Source organism: Cucurbita maxima, unplaced genomic scaffold, assembly GCF_002738345.1.
Source record: "Cucurbita maxima cultivar Rimu unplaced genomic scaffold, Cmax_1.0 Cma_Scf00040, whole genome shotgun sequence".
NCBI lineage: Eukaryota > Viridiplantae > Streptophyta > Magnoliopsida > Cucurbitales > Cucurbitaceae > Cucurbita > Cucurbita maxima.
The window spans coordinates 816,934-841,702 of NW_019272056.1; the positions used below are offsets into that span (position 1 = coordinate 816,934).

The following is a 24,769-nucleotide window of genomic DNA, read 5'->3' on the forward strand; positions in this document are numbered from 1 at the left end:
CGACCACGCTTATTTCGATTGGATCAAAAGTACTATCAAACCATTGACCAATTAAATGATAATGAATGTATTTTTCAAAAAATAAAACTTGCACGTGAGATCCCATATCGGTTGGAATAGAAAACATTCCTTAAAGTATGAAAATTTCTCCCTAGTAGACGCGTTTTAAAATCATGATACTAACAACAATGTACTTAGGCTATTACAAATGGTATTAGAGCCAGATAACGAGCAGTGTGCCAACGAGGACACTGAACCCCAAAGGGGTGAATTGTGAGATTCTATATCGGTTGGAGAGGAGAACGAATAATTCCTTATAAGGGTGTGGAAACCTCTCTCTATTAGACGTATTTTAAAATCATGAAGCTGACGACAATACATAACAGATAGACTTGTGCGGTTACATTTCATGACTTTATCAAAGTACTTCCTCCGAAAATACTAAAGAGGTACTTATAATTCGTTAAAAATTTTCTCGATCGTTCGGTCGTTCTAATAAGAATCATGATGGATCAACAGCAGCATAAGAAAGATACAAACTTGTACCCCTTGTAATCAATCATTCTAAAGCCAAACCACATAAATTATGAGTTATATCACCAACAACAAAACATTGGAGGAAAGTTGTAGGATTGCAAAGATTGATAACAAAGTTACAAAATGTAAGAGATCTATGTATATAAACAATCAACAGACAACTATGATATCAAATGGCTGAAAAATCTTACCAACTAAACTGAAGAATCCAAGTGAATAAGACATAGAGGAGAGCCCTTACTGTGTTGACAAGTTTCCGTATTGCCACGGGTTGAATTCAATCGATTTAACGTCAACCTCGTCGTTGCTGCTTGAACCAGAACTATCGATGTCAGCTCGATGTTTGGCGTATAAACCGTTATATTGGTAAATTTCCAAGTCGCCCCACGGAGTCGATGTAACCTCTTCGGTTAGATCAAACCATCTCGGCACGAAACTCTGTCCTTTCGCCTCTCGAGTTCGCTTTTCAGCTCTTTGCCTCTCTTCCAAACTGACCATACAAGAAAAACATATGAATCTGTATTGATTGCAGGTTTAAGAAAGGATTGGAAAAAATTGAGGAACGAACCTGCTCTTTTCCGACCCTGCTTTCGATAGATCACCCTTCTCTAAAGCATATCTATCAGGGCGCAACCGGGAGTCCGATGCCAACAACTTCTTAGGGGCGGTATCGAAACTATTGATCTTATGTGCAAAATGTGTATACTGAAATTTGTCGTTTTCGGGTGTTTTAGCCACGTGCCAAACCTACAGAACAAAGACCAAAAACGGTATGGTACGATTCAAAAGATACGCTTAGATAACAGAAACAACCCACAAGGATCAATACTCCTATATTCGATAGCAAATATTACCACTTTCAGTTCAGTGTTTGGAAGAGGCTCCCCTTCCATATCACAAGGTTGGTAACTCATGGATTCATTCCATTTCCCTGTCATCAAGATTTTAGGTTCCTCCGCCGTATTATAAACATAACCGTCCACTTCATAACGACCAGCACTGCGATAAAAAATAATAGTTAACGGTAAGATGGAAAGTGACATCAATTAGTTTCTACCTATTCGATCTAGATCTCACTCAGTTGAAATAATTTTAACTGAAATCATATTTTTGAGCCTCTCAAAGTACATAAATTTGGACAAAAAAACGTAAACAATGTATCTTGTCTACCATTCTAGAATTACTTTAAACAAAACTTTAGTAGTTATCTATATGAGAGAAGAGATTTGAAGGAAGAGAGAGGCAGATGTGTGAGATCCATATCAGTTATAGAGAGGACTGAAGCATTTTTATATAGGGGTGGAAGCCTCTCTCTAGTAGTAGATTGTGGGATCCCACATCGACTGGAGAGAAGAATGAGTGTCAGCGAGGACGCTGGGCCCCAAAAGGAGGTGGATTGTGAGATCCCACATCGACTGGAGAGAAGAACGAGTGTCAGCGAGGACGCTGGGCCCCGAAAGGGGGTGGATTGTGAGATCCCACATCGACTAGAGAGAAGAACGAGTGTCAGCGAGGACGCTGGGCCCCGAAAGGGGGTGGATTGTGAGATCCCACATCAATTGGAGAGAGGAACGAGTGTCTGCGAGGACCCTAGGCCTCGAAGTGAGGTGGATTGTGAGATCCCACATCTGTTAGAATGGGGACCGAAACATTCTTTAGAAGGGTGTGAAAACCTCTCCCTAGCAAACGCATTTTAAAAATCTTGAGGGGAAGCCCAAAAGAGAAAGCCCAAAGAGGACAATATCAAGGGGTGGATTGTGAGACCTCACATCAGTAAGAGAGGGGACTGAAATATTCTTTTATAAGAGTGTGGAAACCTCTCCTTAGCAGACGCGTTTTAAAAACCTTGAAGAGAATCCCGAAAGGAAAATCCAAAGAGGACAATATCTGCTAGCACTAAGCTTGGTCTGTTACAAAATGGATAAAAAATGGATAAGGTAAACCATAAACTAAGAACACAGTAACAGCAGCCAGATCTCTCAGAATCAAACACGAATTAATGCTATTTTTTCAATTATAACGCTATGTACTTATAAGGATCACCATTAGTGCAGAATTCATATGAAAAGATTCATACCCAAACCATCCGCATGGTTGAAAATATAGCACAACTTTATCACCCGTTGCTAAATTGGTCATTATCATCTCTCCCGGTGAATCAACCCATGTCCTTCCAAATATCAAGTTGTTAACTTTAGTGAGCGGTGGCACCAACTCTAATACCACACCATCTCGTTTTAAAGTCACCCGTGTTCTGCAAAGGCCGAAACGATATCATCATTATCGCTTAATCTAGCATTATCAAACAAAATAAACAAAGCTATTACTGATGGCAATTGGACTGCAAAAGCTATGAATCGGACAAAGTGAAAAGAAACATCAAAATTTCCAAGTAAATATCGACTTGACAGTGATTGCCGATGAAAGCGGCTAATATCGAACTTTTAGGTGTGTGCATCTCAACAGATTGTATGCATAACCATTTAATTCTATAACAATTTACATCACGAAACGAGTAAAATATGCATTTGAAGCAAGTGAATCAAAGTTCGAACCTATGATCTCAAGGGTATGTTAGTTTATAAGTTATAACTTGCTCCCTTGACGTTTCGGAGCGAGATTGATAAGCAATGGGCTGAAGGGGATAGAAAGAGAGTGGAAAGTAGAACTTTACCTTCCCACTGGATAGACATCCAACGAGTTCCCTAAGAACTTAGTTTTCAACTTTGAAGTTACGTCATAAATAAAGTGCTCGTTTTCGGCATGCCCGGCACTCATTGGGGGATGATGGCTCACCTGAAAACATTGTTTGGCATAATAGTATGCATAAAAAAGGGATCAAATTAGAACATGAAGAAGAGAAAAAAGATCTTTGAAATTCACCTGCTCTGAAAGAAATGAGACCCCATTATGATTAGTAAATTCATAAGTCTCTCCGAGGATAGGATTAAAAGGCTTCCAAGTCCTTTGAAAAGCATAATACACTGATATAGCCCATGATGCTGTAACAAGCGAAAGAAACAACTTCATCTTCAACAAGAAAAAACGCCTCGATCGGCCTTTAAGCAAAACTAAGATTTTCGTACTTACACGCATACACTAACCGCATATAAGGATCCTCACATTCATCCGCCAGATCCAACAAGTGGGAGTATTCCATTAACTGTAGTAAATATTCAACTATTAGCGTCATGATACAAAGGAAAAAGTTCGAACGAGTAAATAAAAATAATACCAAAAGAGAAACGAAACCTCGGCCATTTTCTGAAGCATTGTCATAGGTTCAAAAATGATTACAGGAAGAGTGACCATTGATGTGACATCCGAACCAATATACTTGTGCATCATCTTCCAGTAACTTTCACGATCCTGTTACCCGAAAAAGCTTTTTAATAATTTTATGGAAAACATACAAGAGGAAGAAGAATAGAAGGCAAGACTCCTCGCTTCCAAAAGTGAAGAAAAAGCCTTCCACACTCGCGGTAGAGTAAATAAGAAACATTTCTGTTTTGTGTACTGGGTTTGCAGGAACCCGAGCCTAACTTCACAGAGAAAGATCAGCCCTTGACCGAATCGTATTATGTCCTTATTTTCTCCTCTTGACTGAATCGTCTTACATCGTTAACTTCCCCACTAAGCACTAATGTAATGACTTAGGTCCACCGCCAACAGATATTGTCCTCTTTGAGCTTTCCCTTCTGGGCTTCCTCTCAAAGTTTTTAAAACGAGTCTACTAGGGAGAGGCTTCCACATCCTTATAAGGAATGTTTCATTCCCCTCTCCAACCAATGTAGGATCTTACAATCCACCCTCCCTTGGGAGTCAGTGTGCCAGCGAGGCACACTGCCTGGTGTTTGGCTCTAATATCATTTGTAACAGTTCAAGTCCACCGCTAGGAGATATTTTCCTCTTTAGCCCTTCCCTTTTGGGCTTCCCCTCAAGGTTTTAAGACACGTCTACTATGGAGAGGGTCTAACCCTACTCCGACTAGTGCCTCGCACCATCCGGTGACTAGCTCTGATACCATTTGTAACGGCCCAAGCCTACCGCTAGTAGAGACTTCCATACCCTTGTAAGAAATGCTTTGTTCCCCTCTCCAACCAATGTGGGATCTCACACTTAATTAATTTGTAGGATGAAAAGAGGAAAACTAGATACAAAGCAAGCAAAGATAAAGAGGTAAGAGCATAAATGAGAAAAACCTCTTGTTTCCATCTTCCTTTGTGAGCTTCCTCTTCTGCATCTTCTTTACCTCCTTCAGGATTTATAACTTCTACCCCTTCATAACCAAGAAACCTGAGGGCAAAGAGACGCATGGTAATCATGAGTTAAACTCATAACATTGATACAACCTTTGTATTAATAATAACGGTTTCATAACTTCGAGTTCAGCTAACAAAACGGGAGAAAACAAAGCTTTGATGAGTACTCCAACGAAAATTCTCCAGGCAAACGAACCGTTTTACATCACATGTAAACTCTAACCCCTAAGCATTTGAATCCACATGTATGAGGCTATCTTATGCAACAAAAAACACTTCCAGAGATTCTAAGACAGCAGACGAAACACAAGAAGTGCAGTAACCACGACGCGATTCAGACTAGAAACAATAATATTGGAAAATGAGACAAGCGATCTGGTTTCAATGGCTCTGGAAAACATTTCTCCTAGTTATGAGCTCAAGAACACTGTCATGAATTGAAGTGACGTGCTTATCTACATCCTATTTTCTTATCAAGAAACTAAAACTCAGAGTATGCAGATATTCAGCAGAAAAGAAACTTTACTGATCTTTCAAAATCTCAACTAGGGATCCGTAGGAGATCAAGCTCATACAAAAGTAGAACTTCAATAAGCAAGAACTAGTTCAAAACAACGCCGATGAAACAATTGTACAAAAAGGAAAATGAAACAGGTTTTGTAGAAATCTAAGGTTGTCTACAAATCAGCCCGACAAGAAAACATTAGAGCAAATAATTCAAACAAAAACAGCAATAGAACCAAGAACAGCTTGAGAAACCCCCAAAAAAGTGGATATCAATGTCGGAAGTACGAAAATCAAAGTACCCATTGACAGATCGGTGCATGGCATTGCCAAGCTTGGAGATTCCAGAAGTCATGGCAGCAAAGAAGCCGCCCTTATTCTCATTCTTCTCATGGGTACCCATTGTTGTTCCCACTTAGAATAAACACACTACTTCTGCAAATCAGAAACGCCTGCAAACAATCGAATCCCAGAAGAAGAGATTGAAAAAGGGGAATTAGGGTTTAATGATCGTGAAGAAGAAATGGGTTTAGAGAGGAAAATTGGGATCGGAGAAGGGCGGAAGAGATAGATCTCCGATTGAGAAAAAGGGGGAAATTTGGAAATGGAATGGCGGTTTAATGGCGTTTGCGAATGCTAACTAAACGAATTGGCGTCTAGAATTGGAGTCAATATTAGGGAAAATTACCAGAAAAAGATGACTGCTGCTCTCTTTGTTTTCTCTTTCAACTGGTTGCCTCCGCTCGCCCTCCAATGCCGTCCACGCGGCTTTCAGCAAAGTCCATTTTATTACACTTTTGCCCCCACCCTCAAAGCACCATTGCTTTGTAAGAGAAAAAAAACTTAAAAATATATACGCCAATGAATCGAGACAACATTCCATTGAGGGTGATTTATTGGTCTGTTACGTATCGTCGTTAGCCTTCTCATGATTTTAAAACGTATCCACCCCCTTAGGGATCAGCGTCATCGTCGTTGGCATATGGCTTTGATACGTATTGTAACAGTCCAAACCCACCATTAATAGATATTTGTCCATTGGTCTATTACGTATCGCTGCGAGCCTCACAATTTTTTAAAACACGTCTACTAGGGAGAGGTTTTCACACCCTTATAAGGAAGAATTTGTTCCCTACCGATATGGGATCTCACAATCCACCCCCCTTATGGCCCAACGTTCTCGTTGCCACACTGTCCAGTGTCTGACTCTGATACCATTTTTTACAATTTAAGCCCTCCACTAGTAGATATTGTCCGCTTTGGCCGGTTACGTATCGTCGTCAACCTTACGATTTTAAAGCACGTCTACTGGGGATAAGTTTTCACACCATTATAAGAATATTTCATTCTCCAATCCACCCCCTTTAGACCCAGTGTTCTCATTGGCACACCGCTCGGTGTCTGGCTCTAATACCATTTGTAACAGTCCAAGTCCACTGCTAACAGATATTGTCTGCTTTGTATCGTTGTCAGCCTCACGATTTTAAAACACATCTACTAGGGAAAGGTTTCCACACCCTTTGACATACAAATTACATCAATTCTTCTATGTACGTGACAAACGATAGGAGTTGAAGTAAAACAAAGAAAAAAAGAAAAATGCATCATATCTAAACACGGTTCATCCAACGTTAATTTCCATTGTTTATCTTATAATAAACTCTACGAATTCAATAAAGACGATACCAGAATCATGATAAGAGTTGTTACACGAATTCGATCTTGTAACTACTCGTTTTGATCATCGTAGAGGTATAAAAATGAGTGATTGAAAAGAATGAATACAATAATATTGTAGGGTGGGCATGTGCACCAAACATGGTTTGAGCCAAACATGTGCATGATTGAGGTGTCTAATGCCCACTTTCATACCACTACTTTTTAATTACGCCCTTTTCCACCTCAACTGTGGTGTCATGGGCCAATGCCATAAAAGATATTATTCTTCGCCTTCCAACCAATCATATTCTAAAGAATAAGGAATTCAATAAAAATACAATTAATTGATTTCTTTTTGTATAATTATTACTTACCGTATCATATAGTTTATAATATATTATATTTTTTCATTTATTAAAAAATTTTAATATAATTTTTTAAATTTTAAAATTCAAAATCTTGAAACAAATAATTTTAAAAAATTTTATTTTTGTTTTTGGGATTGAATTCCTAGTATGGCCGAGAGAGAAACCATTTTCGAGTGTTGGCTACTGATTATATATGTCAAAATCATCAAATTTAATTGACAATTTCTCTGCGTGCTTCAAGGGACCCAATTAGGATTTCTAGTTTAAGTCTTAGTACGGCTTCCTACGAAATATTGAGATATTAGGACAAAATAGCTTTTCAAAACTGTCCTACACCACGAACAAAAAGTCGTCAAAGGTACACCAATGTTAAACAAACAAAAATATGGCTGAAAGCAAAACCATTTTCATGTGTTGACTACCAATCATACGTGTCAAAATCATTAAATCTCACGAGAGATATGATTGTAGAGAAAACAACTCAACTCCTCGTTGGAGAAAATTTGGACCCATTTGAAATTTCTTTGGTTAGATTGGAGATCAAAACGTCTTAAGTTGTGTAGAGCCCTAGGCCGTTGATACATGTTATATTAATAATTAAACTGAATTTTTTATATTTCAAAATTTCCACTCAACCAAGGTGGTTTGGGTTATTTTGTTCTAAGTCATGTGAACACTCCTAACAAATTTGGTTTAAAAAATATATATATTCCGATTTTCAAGATTTTAAACTCTACGAAATCTAATCGATCAAAGCAGCTTAAAAAAGAACACTGAGAGAAATTTCACAACGAAATTACAACACTACTTTATAGTAAATGAAAAGTGACATTTCCTATTGACTTCGAGCATAAATTTCATTTAAGCTCGATTGAGCATGTCTAGCTTGGTGTTCATCTCGTGGGCTTCTGACGTGGTCTCTTTGGTCACCTAATATAGACATACTTGCCCAAGATGTCCTACGACCTCCTTCATGAGCTTATCTTTTAGACTTGACATGGTTACACTCCAACGATTCTCAAAATCCTTGCCATCTTCTCAGCATACTCTCCACAGGGTATCTCGAATTTGCCCCCAAAATTTCGATCCCAGATCAGTTGGCATGAAGGATAGGAAATCGACCAAAGTGAATACTCAATTGCAGCATCAGAATGGTTACTTGCCGATTCTCAAACTGGCTAAATTGTTGGATCCATAGACATCATGGGCTAAGGTTTTCATAAACTTAGCTAGATTATCAAAACTACAGGCAGCAGCTAACTTGAATTGTAATCACCTAGCAGGCGCTATGTCTGTAATGGTACAACTAACTACAAGACCTCATTGCAAGCAAATTAAGACTGAAAAAGAATCATGGCACTGCATATAGACAAGTTGCTCCTACAGCAATCTTTGTTGCCTGCTTTTACCTCTTACAAGGTAGACACGCCCATAAACCCATCGTCGACCTAGTCTCGAACTCGATTTCTGCACAATACCCACCCCCGATTAAGCATTCGTCTCTTCATAATAGTTTTTTTTTTTTTTTTTTTTTTGCCCCCAACAATCCCATTATGAACTTATTGATTATCTCCAAGTATAAAAAAATTTTAAAATCATAACAAACCTCCCTTTTCTTTCCTATTGAAATTTCGGGATTATAATTTTTTAACTTTCCATATCTATAGAAATAAAATCAGATAGACTAGAAACGACATCTCTTATCTCAATGACACTACAGGGATATTAAATGCATGGAATTGGGATATGGATGGAATATAATGAAATAGAGCCACTTTGAGGTTCTCTGTAAAATGAAGCATGGAACGGAGCCACTACGAAGAAGTTTCAGGAGTTACGAAGGAAACCTCAAACTCATATAGAGCTCAAGACAGGCCAAGCCAAAACTTGGAGGTAATAGTTTCATAAGATGTGCACTGAGCATGATCTACAGAAATTTCAGATATGAAACTCTTTTCCACTCTCTCTCAAGGAGAAAGGGATCATGTTCAGAAAAAGGATAAACAGATAATTGCATGATGATCATTTCCAGCTTTAGTGTGGTTTGGAACAAAAGTGAAGTAAATTACCTCGAACTTGACACGGAATTCCAACAAGCATTCGCATACATGACAGTCTGATCTATGAGGAGAGACATTCGTATGATCCGATCTCACAAATGCAAACACCTAAAAGAGAAAATGATTTAACCAGGTAAAAATATGTTCTCGCAACGAAGCTAGTATTCGTTCATGAATTATGGCAATGGGGGGGAGAAAAACATAAAGGAATGATTCACAAGCCATTCAAAACAACATACTTCTTCTCCACAATTTGGGCAAGCTCCTTTTAGTGCCACCAAATCATTTCTCCATAAGCCCTGAAGTACTCCCACTGCAGCAATAGCCAAAAGACAGTAAATATGAGAAAGCAGAACCCTGAATATGAGAGCCATAAGTCCATAACAATTAGTGAAAAATTGAATTTCTACAAAGATTTCGATCGAATCGCAAAATCAACGAGCATCAGTTTTACCAGAAGCTGAAGCAATTGGGTAGCCAATCAGAGACCCAAATCCGATGAAGAGGATGGCATTTATAGCTGAAAGAAATTGAAATGCAGATCCTTGGCTGTTATAGGAAAGTCCTAAACTGAGTGGATCCTTGAAAACTAAGACAGCCGTGCAGATTAAGGGAACAAGACATGCTGAACAGCCAAGTGCGAGGAACACCAACCATATGCCTGCTAATGCAAGAACCTGTGATAGATCCTCCTGCCCTACATTCATGTCATTGAATATTCAAATGAAGCAAGCTAAAAGAGAAGACAAGAGAGCAAAAGGATTTCAGTGCAGACAAATTGTAACCGTCCAAGCCCACTGCTAGCAGATATTGTCTTCTTTAGGCTTTCCCTCAAAGTTTTTAAAACACATACTAGGGAGAGGTTTCTGCATCTTTATAAAGAGTGTTTCGTTCTCCTCCCCAACCGATGTGGGATCTCACAATCCACCCCCTTCGGGATCCAGCGTCCTCGCTGGCACTCGTTCCTTTCTCCAATCGATATGAGAGCCCCACCAGGTCCACCCCCCTTCGGGGCTCAACCTCTTCGCTAGCACATCACCTCATGTCCACCCCTTCAGGGTTCAGCCTCTTTGCTGACACACATTGACCACATGCCTCATGTCCACCCCCCTTCGAGGCTCAGCCCTACGCTGGCACATCACCCGGTGTGCCCACCGCTGGCAGATATTATCCTCTTTGGGCTTCTTTGGGCTTTCCCTTTCGAACTTCCCCTCAAAGTTTTTAAAACGTGTCTGTTAGGAAGAGGTTTCCACACCCTTGGTGTTTCATCTCACACAAATCGATCAATCATTCATACCCAAACAAAAACATATTTATATCAAATTAAAACCATAAAAAACTTCATTTATAGGGTTGAATATGAACCATAGGGTTGAATTTAAGCAATTGTAAGTTACATTCGTGCCTTAAGTTCTTTTTACGAAATTAAACAGATGAACCATAAGAACCAGATTTCAGTGGCCCTAGCAGAAGAAAGAAAGAAATGAGAAGGAGAATCACCTCAGCATCCGCATACGTCAATTGCCGTCGAAGACTACAACGAGGATATTTGACCACGGATTTGGAACCATACCGCCTCAATTTCAACTGATTCAATGAAGAATAGAGTAAGAAAACAACCAAGATCTGTGGAGAATTTGTTTTCCCATAGCGAGCTTACCTCGACTCTATCGAACATATCATCAAGGATCAACGGTTGACCATTATAATATGCATCCCTAGCCTAAAAAAACCACCACGACAAGAACACAAGTGAAAGACGGAGACCAGAGAGGGAGATTAGAGAGAGAGGTTGAAAGGCGTAGAAAAGCGGAACCTGAAGATAGAGAGCTTCAAGGGTTTCTTGACTGGCGGTGTCGATGGGGCCGACGAAGATGCAAGAGGGGCCTTGAGCGAGGTCGTTGGAGGAGGAAAGGGCGATCTTGGCGGAGAATCGAGGAAGATGAAAGGGGGCGGCGGTGCGAATTGTTCTGGCGAGGTCGGAGACGGTGGATTGGATGAGATGGCGAGAGAAGGAGGTGCATGTGCCGGCCATGGACGCTGGTCGGGAACATGAGGTGGAGATAATTGAAGGTTGAGAGAATTTGTGGTGGCAATGCCTTTCTGCTTCTCCCAACTCCACAATCTTTCTTCTTAATTTTTCAGTTCTTTCCTCCACGCTGCTCACCTTTTCCAGTACCGACATGTCGTTTCTTGGGGATTAGCAGACTTCCAAACTGCTGGGCCTGGGTTACCCAATGGCCCGAACCTGGCCCATGCTCTTTCCTCCGTATTTCGATGATATTCATCTTGATTTTTTTTTTTTTTTTTTTTTTTTAATGTTNAAGGAAGTCCTTTAATATAATTACATAAAAAAATAGTAATTGATTTAGAGACTCTAATTATAATATATAAATTATTGTGGACTATTTTTTAATTATTAAATACTATATTAAAATATTTTAGGCAGATGCCCGCAAATTCCCGAGGAACCTGGATGCCCGCAAATTCCCTACGAGGAACCTGGATGCCCGCAAATTCCCTACGAGGAACCTGGATGCCCGCAAATTCCCTACGAGGAACCTGGATGCCCGCAAATTCCCTACGAGGAACCTGGATGCCCGCAAATTCCCTACGAGGAACCTGGATGCCCGCAAATTCCCTACGAGGAACCTGGATGCCCGCAAATTCCCTACGAGGAACCTGGATGCCCGCAAATTCCCTAGAGGAACCTGGATGCCCGCAAATTCCCTAGAGGAACCTGGATGCCCGCAAATTCCCTAGAGGAACCTCCGCCCCAATCCCCACAAAAATAAATAAAAATTAATACCATTGAAACTAAAAAGCCCAAATATTGTTTTTTTTTTTTATATATGTTAATACACTAATACTACCACCTCCAGAAATTTCAACACAAGAGGTTGAAAATGGAAGAATGCTCTAATACATACTTCATATCATCCCAATATAACGATATTTAAGCCTAAGAGTTGGGCGATCAAATTGTTTTACCATTACAGACTCGGCTAAAACATTAAGAAACATCTTGAGTTGACTTCACAAACTTGATGCACCATTAGGGGGTCATACCTAGTGATGTCTTGAAACTTCTGTGGTGGTTCTGTTCATATATTGCCTTGCATCAGACCATTTCGTCGTAAGATCGAAACTACCTTCGTCATTTGAGCCTCTAATATTGAAAGTCTAGTATCTACATTTTGATCCATACGAGCCTCATTACGAATATTACGGTGTGAGGTAGATCTGAACACTTGAGTCGATGTAGGTTGTAATCTCATGCCACAAACACGTCCAGGATTCTTGTATATACAGTATGGCGAATCACCATTTGTATGTGCAGCAGTCAGATTATTGGATTGCATGAAACCATTTTGTTCCAAAATCGAGAGCATATTGGCCATTTTCAACTCTAATATCGAAAGTCTAGCATCTACGTTTTCGTAATCTTCCATATTGTTGGCCTCATTATGAATCTCAATCTCGGTAAATTGACGTGGTGTAGACTTGAACACTATGGTGGGTGTGGGTCCTAACTTCATGCCACGAACACGTCCTTTCCCCATAGAACCGTAAGTCCAGTAGAGTGACTAACCTAGAAACGATATCGACAAAAGAAAATAAATGTAGCTGTTAGAATTTAGTCCCAAATACATCTAGAATAATTGAAATACAACTATTGTTTTTGTTAACTTTAAGTGGAGAAGAGGAAACTTTGCATAGGCTAATGAAATCAACAATGCCACTTTATTAGCAGTAACACACATTCCTCAAGCAATCTGTCTATTCTTCGACATTGTCATTCCCACAATTTGGTACTATCTACTAGCCCAAAGCTCACGCTAGTAGATATCCACTTTGGGTTTTTCCTTTCGGGCTTCCCCTCAAGGTTTTTAAAATGCGTTTGTCCACTAGGAGGAGGTTTCCACACCCTTATAAAGAATGTTTCGTTCTCCTCTCCAACCAGGTGGGATATAACACTAAGTCTTAACAAGTTTTGTAATTGTAAACCAAAATTTGGACCCAAAATTGTAAACCAAAATATGCCAAACTGTCTAGTCCATTGCCCATATAGTATCCAAGAAAAACACCTGCTATCACTACTGATCTCTTATTTTTTTCTAAAGCTAAATATTACAGAAGGTAGCAAGAAAAACAGTCAGCCAAAGAGCCATTCCTATAACTCAAAACGGCTACTTAGGCCGCTTTCCACACTTTTCTTTTATGTCCATGAGTATTTAAGCTAGAACATCTTTGACTATTCTCACGAGACAACTATTTGACCCTGCTACATTTGGTTAAACTAGTTGGATATTAAATCCTAGACTCTAAATTCTTTACTATATATTACTTTAAAATGGTAGGATATTAAACCCTAGAAAAAAAATTTAATGGGGTAAATCACTTTCATCCTTCCAAAAGTCGTCTCAAGGGCTTAAACCTACCCTAATTACCCCCTATTTGAAACTTTTTATCATAATTCCAAAACTTTAACAAGCTCCGACCAAGATAATTGGGAAAGGTCAAACCAATTTGAACCACTCACATCACAGTAGTGGCCGCCGTAACTCGGGAGGGCAGCCACAACATAAGACTATTACTTTCACTTCTCCCTCCATCTTTAGATATCTAGAGAGAGATAGAGATAGAGATCCGCCATTGGAGCAGCCGCGACACCAAATTAAATTCCTGCTAGGCGTAGGGGAGATCAGAGCAAGAGTGAAGGACTAGATCGAAAATTATAGAGAAAGTGATACCGAAAGTTCTATCAAAAGTGATACCGAAAGTCCCCGGAGATTGTTCAATCATACCCAAGAGATTCACTCGAAAAGATATTTCAATGCTATTAGTAACCTGTAATAGATTTATCTTTTAAAATTCAATATGCTAGCAGAGGATCACAATCTTATGCTAGACTATTTCAAAAACAGCCCTAGATAGCTGTTAGGTCACCAAAGAAAAAGAAAATGAAAAAGAAACCAGCTTGGTTCCCAAGTATCACTGCAGCAGATTGATTGTATTCTATTGTGATAGCAAGAAGGGCATGGGCCATTATATGTATAGCATAATGTATGCCAATTAACGTAAATATCAGCACCAAAATAGCCCTTGCAGCTCCCAACGCCTGCCTTTAAGATGTTTCATTCAAAATATATGCCTTTAAGATGTTATAGAACAAACCATACTCCCAGAAGAAACCAGGGCATTAAAATAGAAATCTCAACAGCCATTGCTAAAGAAATGTCGATTCAGTCTCTATAAGATCAAGCTCTCCAGTAAATGGTTTCCAATAAATCCCAAAGAAAGACAGGAAAAAAAAAAACAGCATACATAGAACATTCATGCAAGGATCATTAAAGTCATCAAAAAGAAAACCATGCCAATACACGAATCTCTAATACCAGGCTTCGTTTCTTCCTGTAAAGGCCCCACTAGAGATCTCTTTTTATATTGTTATCAGAGAAACACCCAAAAGCTGGCTGTTGAAATAAAATTTTTAACAAAAGCTGGCTTGCTGAAATCAAATTTAAAGCCGAGAGAGCTCCATTACATGAAAGGATTAAAGTTTGCCGATCTCGAAAAAGGTGACGATATGGGTTTTTTTGTGTGCAGATTCTGAGAAATGAAGCTCAGAAGAACAGAGGCATAAATAGAATGAACAGTAAGAAGAAAAAACTAAGGAGAAGAGAGAAGATACCTGAGATGGAGGAAGTTGCAGAGAGGATTTGAGAGGAAGTTACGGAGGGTTCGAGGCGCCGAGGGTTTGGCGAGCGGGAGAATGAAAAAGACGGTTTATTATCATTATTATTATTATTATTATTATTATTATTATTATTACTATATATTTATTCATTTTTATTTTATTTTATTTATAAAATTTTTGAAGAAACGGCGGAGATCACTCCATAAAATAGCTAACCGTTACAATTGCGCCAATCATTTTAAACTTTAACTTAAAAATAAGATTAAATTAATAAAATACTTTCTTTTTTTTTTTTTTTTTTAAGTTTAATAGTATTTTAAGCACGGTCAAAAGTTCATATATTATTGAAAAATTTTAAAGATATTTTTATATTGACCACGTGACAAAGATCTAGTTCATACTCCTCACTCACAATATCTATGTCTAGCCTGCGAGATTGAATATTCGAATCATCCTCGTCATGATCCATATACAAGGTTAACATGGACTCAACATGTTTGGATTAGACATGTATAGGTTTATGATCGACCTGAGTGTCCCGATACTGTCACTCAACTTTTGACCTTCAGAGTATTAGAGTAACAACCATTTAGATATAAAATAAAAGAAAGTGACAAGGATCATAGTGTTTCAAAAATGTTCAAACTTGACCTATTACACGATAAAGTCAAGAAAATTCAACAAATATTCATTCAAAACTCATTTCAACCTTCATTTCATGTTTTACAAACTGACTCGAGTGAAGAACCATTTGGAATTTTGAAAGTCAAGTTGAGACTTTCACGCATAGAAATTTGAATATCATATTTGTCATTTATAATATTTCAAGTAACTATGGACGTATAGAAAGTGATTGAGGAGTTACTCATTTTAGAATAAAGTTTCAAATCTTGCTTCTAAATCTTGAGAGAAATAATTAATTTCAGTTTTATCTTTGGATTGATCTGAATTTTGTATAAAGAGGTGTTAGAATTTTGTATAAGGAGATGTTAATTTCTCTAAAAATTCAAGGATTTTTGCTCCAACAAAATCTTCGATAGATGGGTTGGGTTGAGATAATGATTGCCTTGTTAGAAAAAAAGAAAACAAAAGGACAAACGAGGTGACCCCAAGACATATGTTGCGATTATACAACTACCCTTATCGAGTTCAAATTCATTTGCATTATACGTTGTATTTAAGTGAGCAGGAGCGGGAGCAACCAAGCAATTGAGACACAACTTTGTTATTTACTCGTTCGGTAGGCTTCCTTGCTAAGGTTGACAAAGTCTCATATCCCGATATCAAACGAAAACAAAAGTTATATTACACGGTAGCTATAAATTCAAATGTGTTCTTAAAAAAAATAGAAACCACTTAACAAAAATCGTGATAAAACAACTAAAAATCAAATGGTTATCAAATGGAGTAAAAAACACGTTCATACTCGACTTAATATAAACAATAAAAGACTAGTTGTTTGAATGAAGACAGGATTAAATGTGTCATATACACTTTGGTCATAAAACTACGATAGGAAGAGCTCTATCAAGTCTCCACACATTTTTCTCTGTATAAAGCTTTATATCTTACCTAAGTCAACTGCAGAGCTGAGTACATATCTGCTGTGCCTCAGACGATGTACTGTTGGCTAACGAATACGAGCCACTTCGTCCGTTGCTTAGGCACGTCATGTTCAGCTGATTCCCCAACTGACTCGTCTGCACGAATGTTACGAAGTTTAGAAACGCCATGCTTCATAGGGGGTGTGCGAGTCTTAGAACAAAGTTATTCTGAAATTATTGGACTTAAGTAGAGAGTAGCATTAACCATTACAATCCACCCATCATAGTTTGTAAAAAACAGTTCTGTAAGCAAGCTTGTTGAGAGATAGGATTAAGATATCACCTCAAACTGTATGGAAAACGTGATACTGAGTATAGGAGGGCTTGATCCGTAATACATTTTCAATACGGACCAAACAGGCCAACCCACGAGTTTCAGGAAAAGAGATCGATACTCAATCTAATATATGAATGACTCGACCCGATCTGATGTTTACTAATGTTGGACATGAGAGTTTAGGTGTGAGATCCCACATTGGTTGGAGACGGAACGAAACATTGGATATAAGGGTGTGGAAACCTCTCCTTAGTAGACGTGTTTTAAAACCGTGAAGCTGACGACAATACGTAACTGGCCAAAGCGAACAATATCTGCTAGCGATGGGTTTGGGTTGTTACAAATGGTATCAAGCTAGACATCAGGCAGTGTGCTAGCAAGGACGCTGGCCCCCAAGAGGAGTGAATTGTGAGATCCCACATTGGTTGGAAAGGGAACGAAACATTCTTTATAAGGGTGTGGAAACCTCTCCTTAATAGATGCGTTTTAAAACCGTGAGATTGAAGAAGATACATAACGGACCAAAGCGAACAATGGTGTGTTTGGGCTGTTACAAATGGTATCAGAGCCAAACATCGAGTAGTGTGCCAGCAAAGACGCTAGCCCCCAAAAGGGGTGGGTTGTGAGATCCCACATTGGTTGGGAAGGGAACGAAACATTCTTTATAAAGGTGTGAAAACCTCTATAAGGGTGTAGAAACCTCTCCCTAATAAACGCATTTTAAAACCGTGAAGCTAACGATGATACGTTACCGGCCAAAACGGACAATAACTACTAGCGGTGGACTTAGGCTGTTACATTAGGCAACATACCATTTCGTGAAGATATGTAGAGGTTATGGTATACTAGGATTTGAACTGATTTGAGGCAAGAAAAGTATAGTTAGTACCTCACAAGAGAATTTCTGCGAGTTGCAGCTCCATTTCGACGTCGGAATGCAGCTCAAATAATGGCACCACGAACACCGATCATTCAAATTTTCCCCTCTAAAGAGAAAGACCAAACCAACCGCGAACCTGTCAACTCCAAGATGTCAGTAATATCCATGGTGGGCAACAAATTCTATATGAACGTAGGGATGAACTTGAAGAAAACAAGTAAGCACATTCATCAGCTCAAACAGGAACTTCAAAAACTACGAACTAAAAGATAAGGATTTACCCAGCAATCAGTAACAAGAAAGATGCAATCCATAGCACATACTGATATGGCTTATATTTAGCTTTCGAAGTTGAGCTATGTCGACGAGGTTCATTTCGTTGGCTAACCCATCCAAACTGAGGACGAACCAAAAACACGAACCCAAGAAAAAAACCTGAGATAAATCCTCCAATATGAGCAAAATTATCGACATGAGGAAGCACGCCCATGGCCAAATTGATTACGATGATGAAAACGAGAGTCAACAAGGCTGCAAGCTTCATCACAGATTCTGAGTCAGTCACTAGACAATGCATAGACAGTCGAGTCAACTTTCTATTTTGAACTTCCTTTACCTTATTTTCATATATCGTCCAATTCGTAAGAAGCTCCGACAACATGCCTCCTAGGAGACCAAAAAGAGCGCCTGAAGCACCTACGGAGATACCCGACTGAATAAACAGAGCCGACAGCAAACTGCCACCAAACCCGGATGCAATATACAGCATCCCAATTCGAACTACGAATCAGAAAAGAAAATCATCACATAATGCAGTCAATATAATCACATTGATGATCATCTCAAATATGTTCACTAAACAAAACTTTAAATTCCATATGATCTCATTAGCCTTTCCAAAATGTGTTCTTTTAGATCAATAACTTGGGGGCGGGGATCAAACCATTGACCTCTGAAAATGTAAAGGGTATCTAACTAGGTGAACTATGTTCAGATTGACAAAATGAAAACATGTGCTATCCAAATGGGCCTTTAATCAATGAACGCTATACTTCTAAAGACGGGTACATACTGAAACCGAATTCTTACTCGAGCCAAATTCCAATGAAAACAAGACTCAGCATGTTAGCAAGTAATACAGCATCCCAATTCAAACTATGAATCAGAAAAGAAAATCATCACATAATGCAGTCAATATAATCACATTGATGATCGTCTCAAATATGTTCGCTAAACAAAACTTTAAATTCCATATGATCTCATTAGCCTTTCTAAAATGTGTTCGTTTAGATCAATAATTCGGGGTGGGGATCAAACCATCGACCTTTGAGAATCTAAAGCGTGTCTAACTCAGTGAACTATGCTCAAACACGTGCTATCCAAATGGGCCACTAATCAATGAATGCTCTACTTTTAAAGACGGGTGCATACCGAAACCGAATTCTTGCTCGAGCCGAATTCCAATGCAAAGAAGACTCAGCATGTTAGCAAGTATATGGAACACCCCTGCATGTAGCCATAAACAAGAGATCAATCTCCATGGCTGGTGCCCATAAACCACTTTATCAACTTCCAGAGCACCCATCTTTTCTAATCTGAAATTTTGAGATTGAATCAAGTAAGAAACAAGAACTTAGGTTCAATTAAGCAATGATCATCTCAAATTTACATTCAAATGAATTACTATCTCAAGAACTTGTTCTTCAATGATCATCAGATAATCAGAACATAACAATAACTTCTAATGAAACAGTCGATTAATTTGAAAAACCAACAAAAACCCAGTGGAATTGATAGAAACTCACGTTGAAGGAGAAGGGCCAAGAAGGGGATTCTCTTTAAAGGGCTGAAACGAGAACCTGCCCAGAAACGTACCAATGCAAGAGGCAGAGTTTTTAGGGCAATCGTTAACGTACATAGTAATCGAAAACAGAACGGAATTGACAACGACAAACACCGGCACCAGCCATGGAATCCACTTCTTAAACGGCCGGAACTGGCCGAATCCGGTCGAGGGAGTCCTCGACGGTCGTGATCTGGCGGCCGCCGCAGAAGGTTCTACCGCCGGATCTCCATGACGGGAATGGACCTTGATTTCGATGTTGGCGGCGGGTTTATCCCTCGCCATTTACAAGGTTTGATTAGAAAGATCAAATTCTAGAGATGGAGGAAACCCATTTTGGGGGAAATTGAAGAATCGATGGAACCAATGGGATTTGAAATTAAGAACAAGAAATTTGAGGGGAATGGTGGGTTTTCAGATTTATAGTGGCTTGATTTGGAGGGAATAGGAAGCCGAAAGCGTCGAAATCAATCTCTTTTCACGAACATTTTTGGCCTTATTAACGCGAAATCAACATTTAGATTTAACTTTTCACTCAAAAAAAAAAACAGAAACTTTCTGTGGATCTCATCTATCACTTTCTCTGCACGTCTTTCAATGACTTCGGGCATAGACATAACTCAATTAGTTAAGCTATAAAAGGAGAACGGAGATTCTAAGTTTTTCCTGTTCACTTATGGTTAAATTGAAATAAAAAAAAAAGTAAGATATTTCTTACATTATTCAAAGTTTGATTCTTACTCTATTAAGAAGAGGTTTTCACACTCTTCCAAAAAAATGTTTCGTTCTTCTTTTCGACCGATGTGAGATCTCACAATTCATCCCATTTGGAATCTATAGTTTTCATTGGCACTCGTTTGTGAGATCTTACAATCCACCACCCTTCGGGACCCAACGTTCTTGTTACTTGCTATCACTCGTTTCCCTCTCCAATCGATGTGGGATCTCACAATCCACCCTCTTCAAGGCTCCATGTCCTCACTGACACACCACTCGGTATCTAGCTCTAATATAATTTGTAACAGCCCAAGTCCACCGCTAGTAGAGATTATCCGTTTCGTCCCATTACATATTCCTGTCAACCTTACGATTTTAAAATGTGTCTGTTAATGAGATTATCTTTATAAAGAATGTTTTGTTTCCCCCTACAACCGATGTAGAATCTCACAATCTACTTCTCTACCGCTGATGTTTTCATTTTGGGTTGAATTTGATAAAATTGAAAGTTTAGGGTGGAATTTGTAAAAAGTAATAAAATATAGGAAGTTAGTTTGGAAAAAAGTAAGTTTGTTGGGTCATCTTTGTGTATCTTATTCCAACTACCAATGCAATGTTGTTGGAATATGCCTTACTTAAAGGACCAAAAGAGAAATGCTTTCTTTTGTTAAAAGAGCAACCAACCCTTTAATCTTTTTGTTTAAGCTAATATAAACCCTCTTAAAAAAAATTAATATATGGACTAAAATCGAGTTTCGTCCCGGAGAGTCCACTGATTAAACCAATTATTGTCATGTTTCACGTGGTCAATACACGACAAGAGAAAGTGTGAGAAGTCAAAGACAATGACGAGAGAGAAGCCATGTCGTAGACAACAAAAGCAAGCCTGACGTTTTATGGTCATGTTAGTTTTGGCTAAGATCAACCGTTCACAATCCACACCCCTTGGGGACATGATATCATTTGTAACAATCCAAGTCCATTGCTAGTAGATATTATCCAGTTTAGCCCGTTACGTACTGTCATCAGCCTCACAGTTTTAAAACGCGTCTATTAGTAATAGGTTTCACACCCTTATAAAATAATATTCTGTTCTCCTCTCCAACTCATATGGGATCTCACAAAAGGTGAATGATACATCAATTTTTCCGCTACCACCTCATAACCATCTCGACTTAGAATAGTTGTAACAAAGGACAAAATAGGAATTTTACAAAGATTTTCCTTCGTAACCACGTTTATAAATATTATAGATCAAAGAAGAAAGGCCATGACAGCTCATTAAATATATATCTTATCCGTTACAGCACTGGGCCATTCTTGTTTCGGGCCTCAGATTCATAATCGACCCGGTCCAGTTGTCGGCCCAGTTGTCGGCCCAAAACTTCATTCTCTATAGGGTTCAGAAGCATTTTGAAAAATACTAATATTAAAAATACTATATTTAGATTTAGTAAATGTCTATAATACCCTCATCCTAAAAAGTGACTGATACCTATAATTTCAAATAATTTATTTAAATAACTAACCAATCAAATCTCATAAATTTATAGGAAAAAATATTCAAATTATAAAAGAATATTAAAGACATCTTTTTTTTTAAAAAAAAATTCAATAATTAAAATTATTTATTTATTCAATTCATTTATTGTCTTAAATAGGGGAGGAGATTTTTGGTAAGTGAAATTAATTTCTTTCTCCAACTAAGTTTTGAATAAAGACTCATCAAGGTTATTAATGTCCAATAGTGTTACCAAACTAATTATATAAATTCATTAATGTCCAAAATTTATTATTATTATTAACATTCAAAATTTTCATCATCGGTACCGACCAACATTATGAAAGTCATTATTTATATCAACAACATGCACATTTTTTTTCAATGGCTCGATTATAGGAACGTTATAATTAAGCGTGTTTTGCTTGAAGTAATTTTATGTTGAGAGATCTCCTGAAAAATTTTCTAAGATACATGTCAGCTATGACAAAACATGTTGGGAAGGCTCGTGTTAGTTTGTGGGAATAATTTTCACTCTTAATGAAACTCGGGTCGGAAATGCCTTTGAAAAGGTAAAAAAACACTTATAATCACAGTGTAACCATGTGGCGATCAGGGGCCGTGAGGTCAGGCTGGTCCCGCATGCAGGTAATTATTTCTCAACGAGTATGCCACGTGGGGGTATATCATTTGTTCATATGTATTAGCTGTCTGAAACTGAGACGAGCACATGGGGGCTGAAATTGGCTTGGACGTGTGGATGTGACGCGCCCCTATGCTCCAGTGTAAACCACGCGCCTTAGCTTATGTTAGCTTATGTTCGCCTTTACTGTTACTAGTTGATCTTTCTCCTTGGGTCACCCATGTGAACCAGCTAGGGAAGACCTCTTAGCGGTTCTCTCGCGATTTAGACATAACTTAGCTTGGAATTCCGGGAGATAAACTACCTTGATTGGAGAGGCAATAAAACATTTCTTATACGGGTGTGGAAATCTCTCCATAATAGACGTGTTTTAATACTATGAGATTGATGAGATTGACTGTGATATGTAACAGAGCAAAGTGGATAACAGTTGGTAGCGGTGAGCTTTTCCTTATACAAATGGTATCAGAGCAAGACATCATGCAATGCGTCAGCGAGAACGTTAGGCTTCCAAGGAACTGAATTATGAAATTTTATATTGGTTGGAGAGGAGAATGAAACATTTCTTATAAAGGTGTGAAAAGTCTCTCTCTAGTAGACACGTTTTAAAATCATTAGGTTGACGGCGACACCTAACGGGCTAAAGTGAACAATATTTGCTAGCGGTGAACTTTGATGTTACAAATGGTATCAGAGCTAAACATTATGCAGTGTGTCTACAAAGACGCTGGGCACCAAAAGGAAGGGAGGAGGATTATGAGATCTCATATTGGTTGGAGAGGGGAATGTAGCATTCCTTATAAGGTACAGAAACCTTTTCCTAATAGACACGTTTTAAAAACAGTGAGGCTGACGACGATGTGTAACAGTGCAAAATGGACAATATTTACTAGTGGTGAACTTTGGCTATTACAAATGATATAAGAGTCAAATACAATGCGGTGTGTCAGTGAGAATGCTGGCCTCAAATAGGGATGAATTATGATATCTCATATTGGTTGGAGAAAGAAACGAAATATTTTTGTATGAATGTATAAAAACTTCTTCCTAGTAGATTCATTTTTTTTACGACGGCGACGCGTAAAATGGCAAAGCGGACAATATTTGCTAGCGGTGAGCTTGAATTGTTACAAATTGTACTCACTTATCGACTTTTCAAAGTTCACCCTACAACTCCAATCACAAACTTTAGTTCTTAGATCGAATTACACGACGGGTGATCAAATACGATTCGAAAAGTTAGAATATTTTGAGGGAGAAACATGAAAACAAATAGAATCTTTGCAAATTGTTGAGAAAAACGAGAATGTTTCTCACCATAAAGGGAAAGAGCCAAGGCGTGCGTGCTTGTCTATGTCTTGTAATCCTTTGTGTTAGGTTTGCATGTGTTCCAAATAGGGTATAGAATCCAATGTCAACACAGCCTTTGACTTCTCCCACGTGGCGGCTACTAGGATCTGCGAGTCTATTAAGATAGATGCATGTGCAGGTGACGTGTCACTTACTTGGGCTACATAGGGATAAGGGTTTCGGATTTCGTGCGGTCGGAGTACGGGTTTAGATAATGTTCTCCACCGACGATTATGCTTTCTTCTGTGGTCCCCGCTTCCAGCTCATACCCCAAAAATCCCGACGCCACAGTTTTTATTAAATAATTTCTCCATTTTAAAATTATAAAAATTAAATATATTTTGTTTTAAAAAAACTAAATTAATAAAAATACTTTTTAATTTTTAAATTATTTATTTATTTATTTAATAATCAAACCTCATGAATAAATATGAAACAAATCTAGTAATATGAAAAGAAATTGTGGGCCGATATGTAATTGCAATGTCGCTTCAAATTCAACATCTATTAGAGTTTCGGGACCTAAGCCATTAAACCTACATTTTTAGGGCTAATTTAAATTAAATGCATTCAAACATAATCGGTCTCTTATTCTAATGGTTTTGCACTATGTCGAGGGACAAAAAGTCATATACCTAAGTTATTTTCTTAAATTTCTTTTATGAAAATAAAATCTTAGCTACATTATTATTTTAAAATTTCATATAATTTATAAAAATAAATCAACTTTATGCCATGAAAAATTATTTCATATAATTAAGAAAACAGTTTAAATTAGGAAGGATATTTAATTTAAATTTTGTTTATAAAGATAAATAAATAAATAAATAATTTCCATGAAAAATAAAAATAATACTGCAGCT

At 38.2% G+C, this 24,769-nt stretch overlaps 3 protein-coding genes and 1 long non-coding RNA gene across 6 annotated transcripts; all 4 read right to left on the bottom strand.

Moving 5' to 3' along the window:
• Positions 1-530: 530 nt before the first annotated feature.
• On the bottom strand, positions 531-6,103 carry LOC111469481 (oxysterol-binding protein-related protein 3C). 2 transcript variants are annotated; one of them, XM_023114762.1, is made up of 11 exons: positions 5,992-6,103; positions 5,606-5,755; positions 4,740-4,833; positions 3,790-3,906; positions 3,628-3,700; positions 3,421-3,539; positions 3,212-3,333; positions 2,615-2,791; positions 1,392-1,536; positions 1,106-1,284; positions 531-1,027 (listed from the first exon to the last, which is right to left on the bottom strand). In XM_023114762.1, exons 2-11 carry the CDS (start codon positions 5,704-5,706, stop codon positions 775-777), a joined length of 1,380 nt encoding a protein of 459 aa, XP_022970530.1. In that variant the 5' UTR covers positions 5,707-5,755; positions 5,992-6,103; the 3' UTR covers positions 531-774. The 2 variants fall into 2 exon arrangements, with proteins under 2 accessions (XP_022970530.1, XP_022970529.1); XM_023114761.1 differs by lacking the exon at positions 5,992-6,103 and having other exon boundaries at positions 534-1,027; positions 5,606-5,985.
• A 1,987-nt stretch (positions 6,104-8,090) lies between these two features.
• LOC111469496 lies at positions 8,091-11,519 on the bottom strand. 2 transcript variants are annotated; one of them, XM_023114787.1, is made up of 8 exons: positions 11,207-11,519; positions 11,051-11,113; positions 10,891-10,977; positions 9,845-10,082; positions 9,630-9,703; positions 9,400-9,498; positions 8,740-8,797; positions 8,091-8,622 (listed from the first exon to the last, which is right to left on the bottom strand). In XM_023114787.1, the coding sequence occupies exons 1-8, from the start codon at positions 11,423-11,425 to the stop codon at positions 8,603-8,605; spliced, it is 858 nt and encodes a 285-aa protein (XP_022970555.1). In that variant the 5' UTR covers positions 11,426-11,519; the 3' UTR covers positions 8,091-8,602. The 2 variants fall into 2 exon arrangements, with proteins under 2 accessions (XP_022970555.1, XP_022970554.1); XM_023114786.1 differs by having other exon boundaries at positions 8,091-8,797.
• A 724-nt stretch (positions 11,520-12,243) lies between these two features.
• On the bottom strand, positions 12,244-15,172 carry LOC111469525. The gene is made up of 2 exons (XR_002714882.1): positions 15,086-15,172; positions 12,244-12,982 (listed from the first exon to the last, which is right to left on the bottom strand). It is a non-coding gene; the product is annotated as an uncharacterized LOC111469525 (long non-coding RNA).
• Positions 15,173-16,463: 1,291 nt separating this feature from the next.
• Positions 16,464-20,204, bottom strand: LOC111469490 (RHOMBOID-like protein 1). The gene is made up of 6 exons (XM_023114779.1): positions 19,658-20,204; positions 19,284-19,447; positions 18,469-18,632; positions 18,134-18,390; positions 17,862-17,988; positions 16,464-16,791 (listed from the first exon to the last, which is right to left on the bottom strand). Exons 1-6 carry the CDS (start codon positions 19,978-19,980, stop codon positions 16,669-16,671), a joined length of 1,158 nt encoding a protein of 385 aa, XP_022970547.1. The 5' UTR covers positions 19,981-20,204; the 3' UTR covers positions 16,464-16,668.
• Between the last annotated feature and the right edge of the window lie 4,565 nt (positions 20,205-24,769).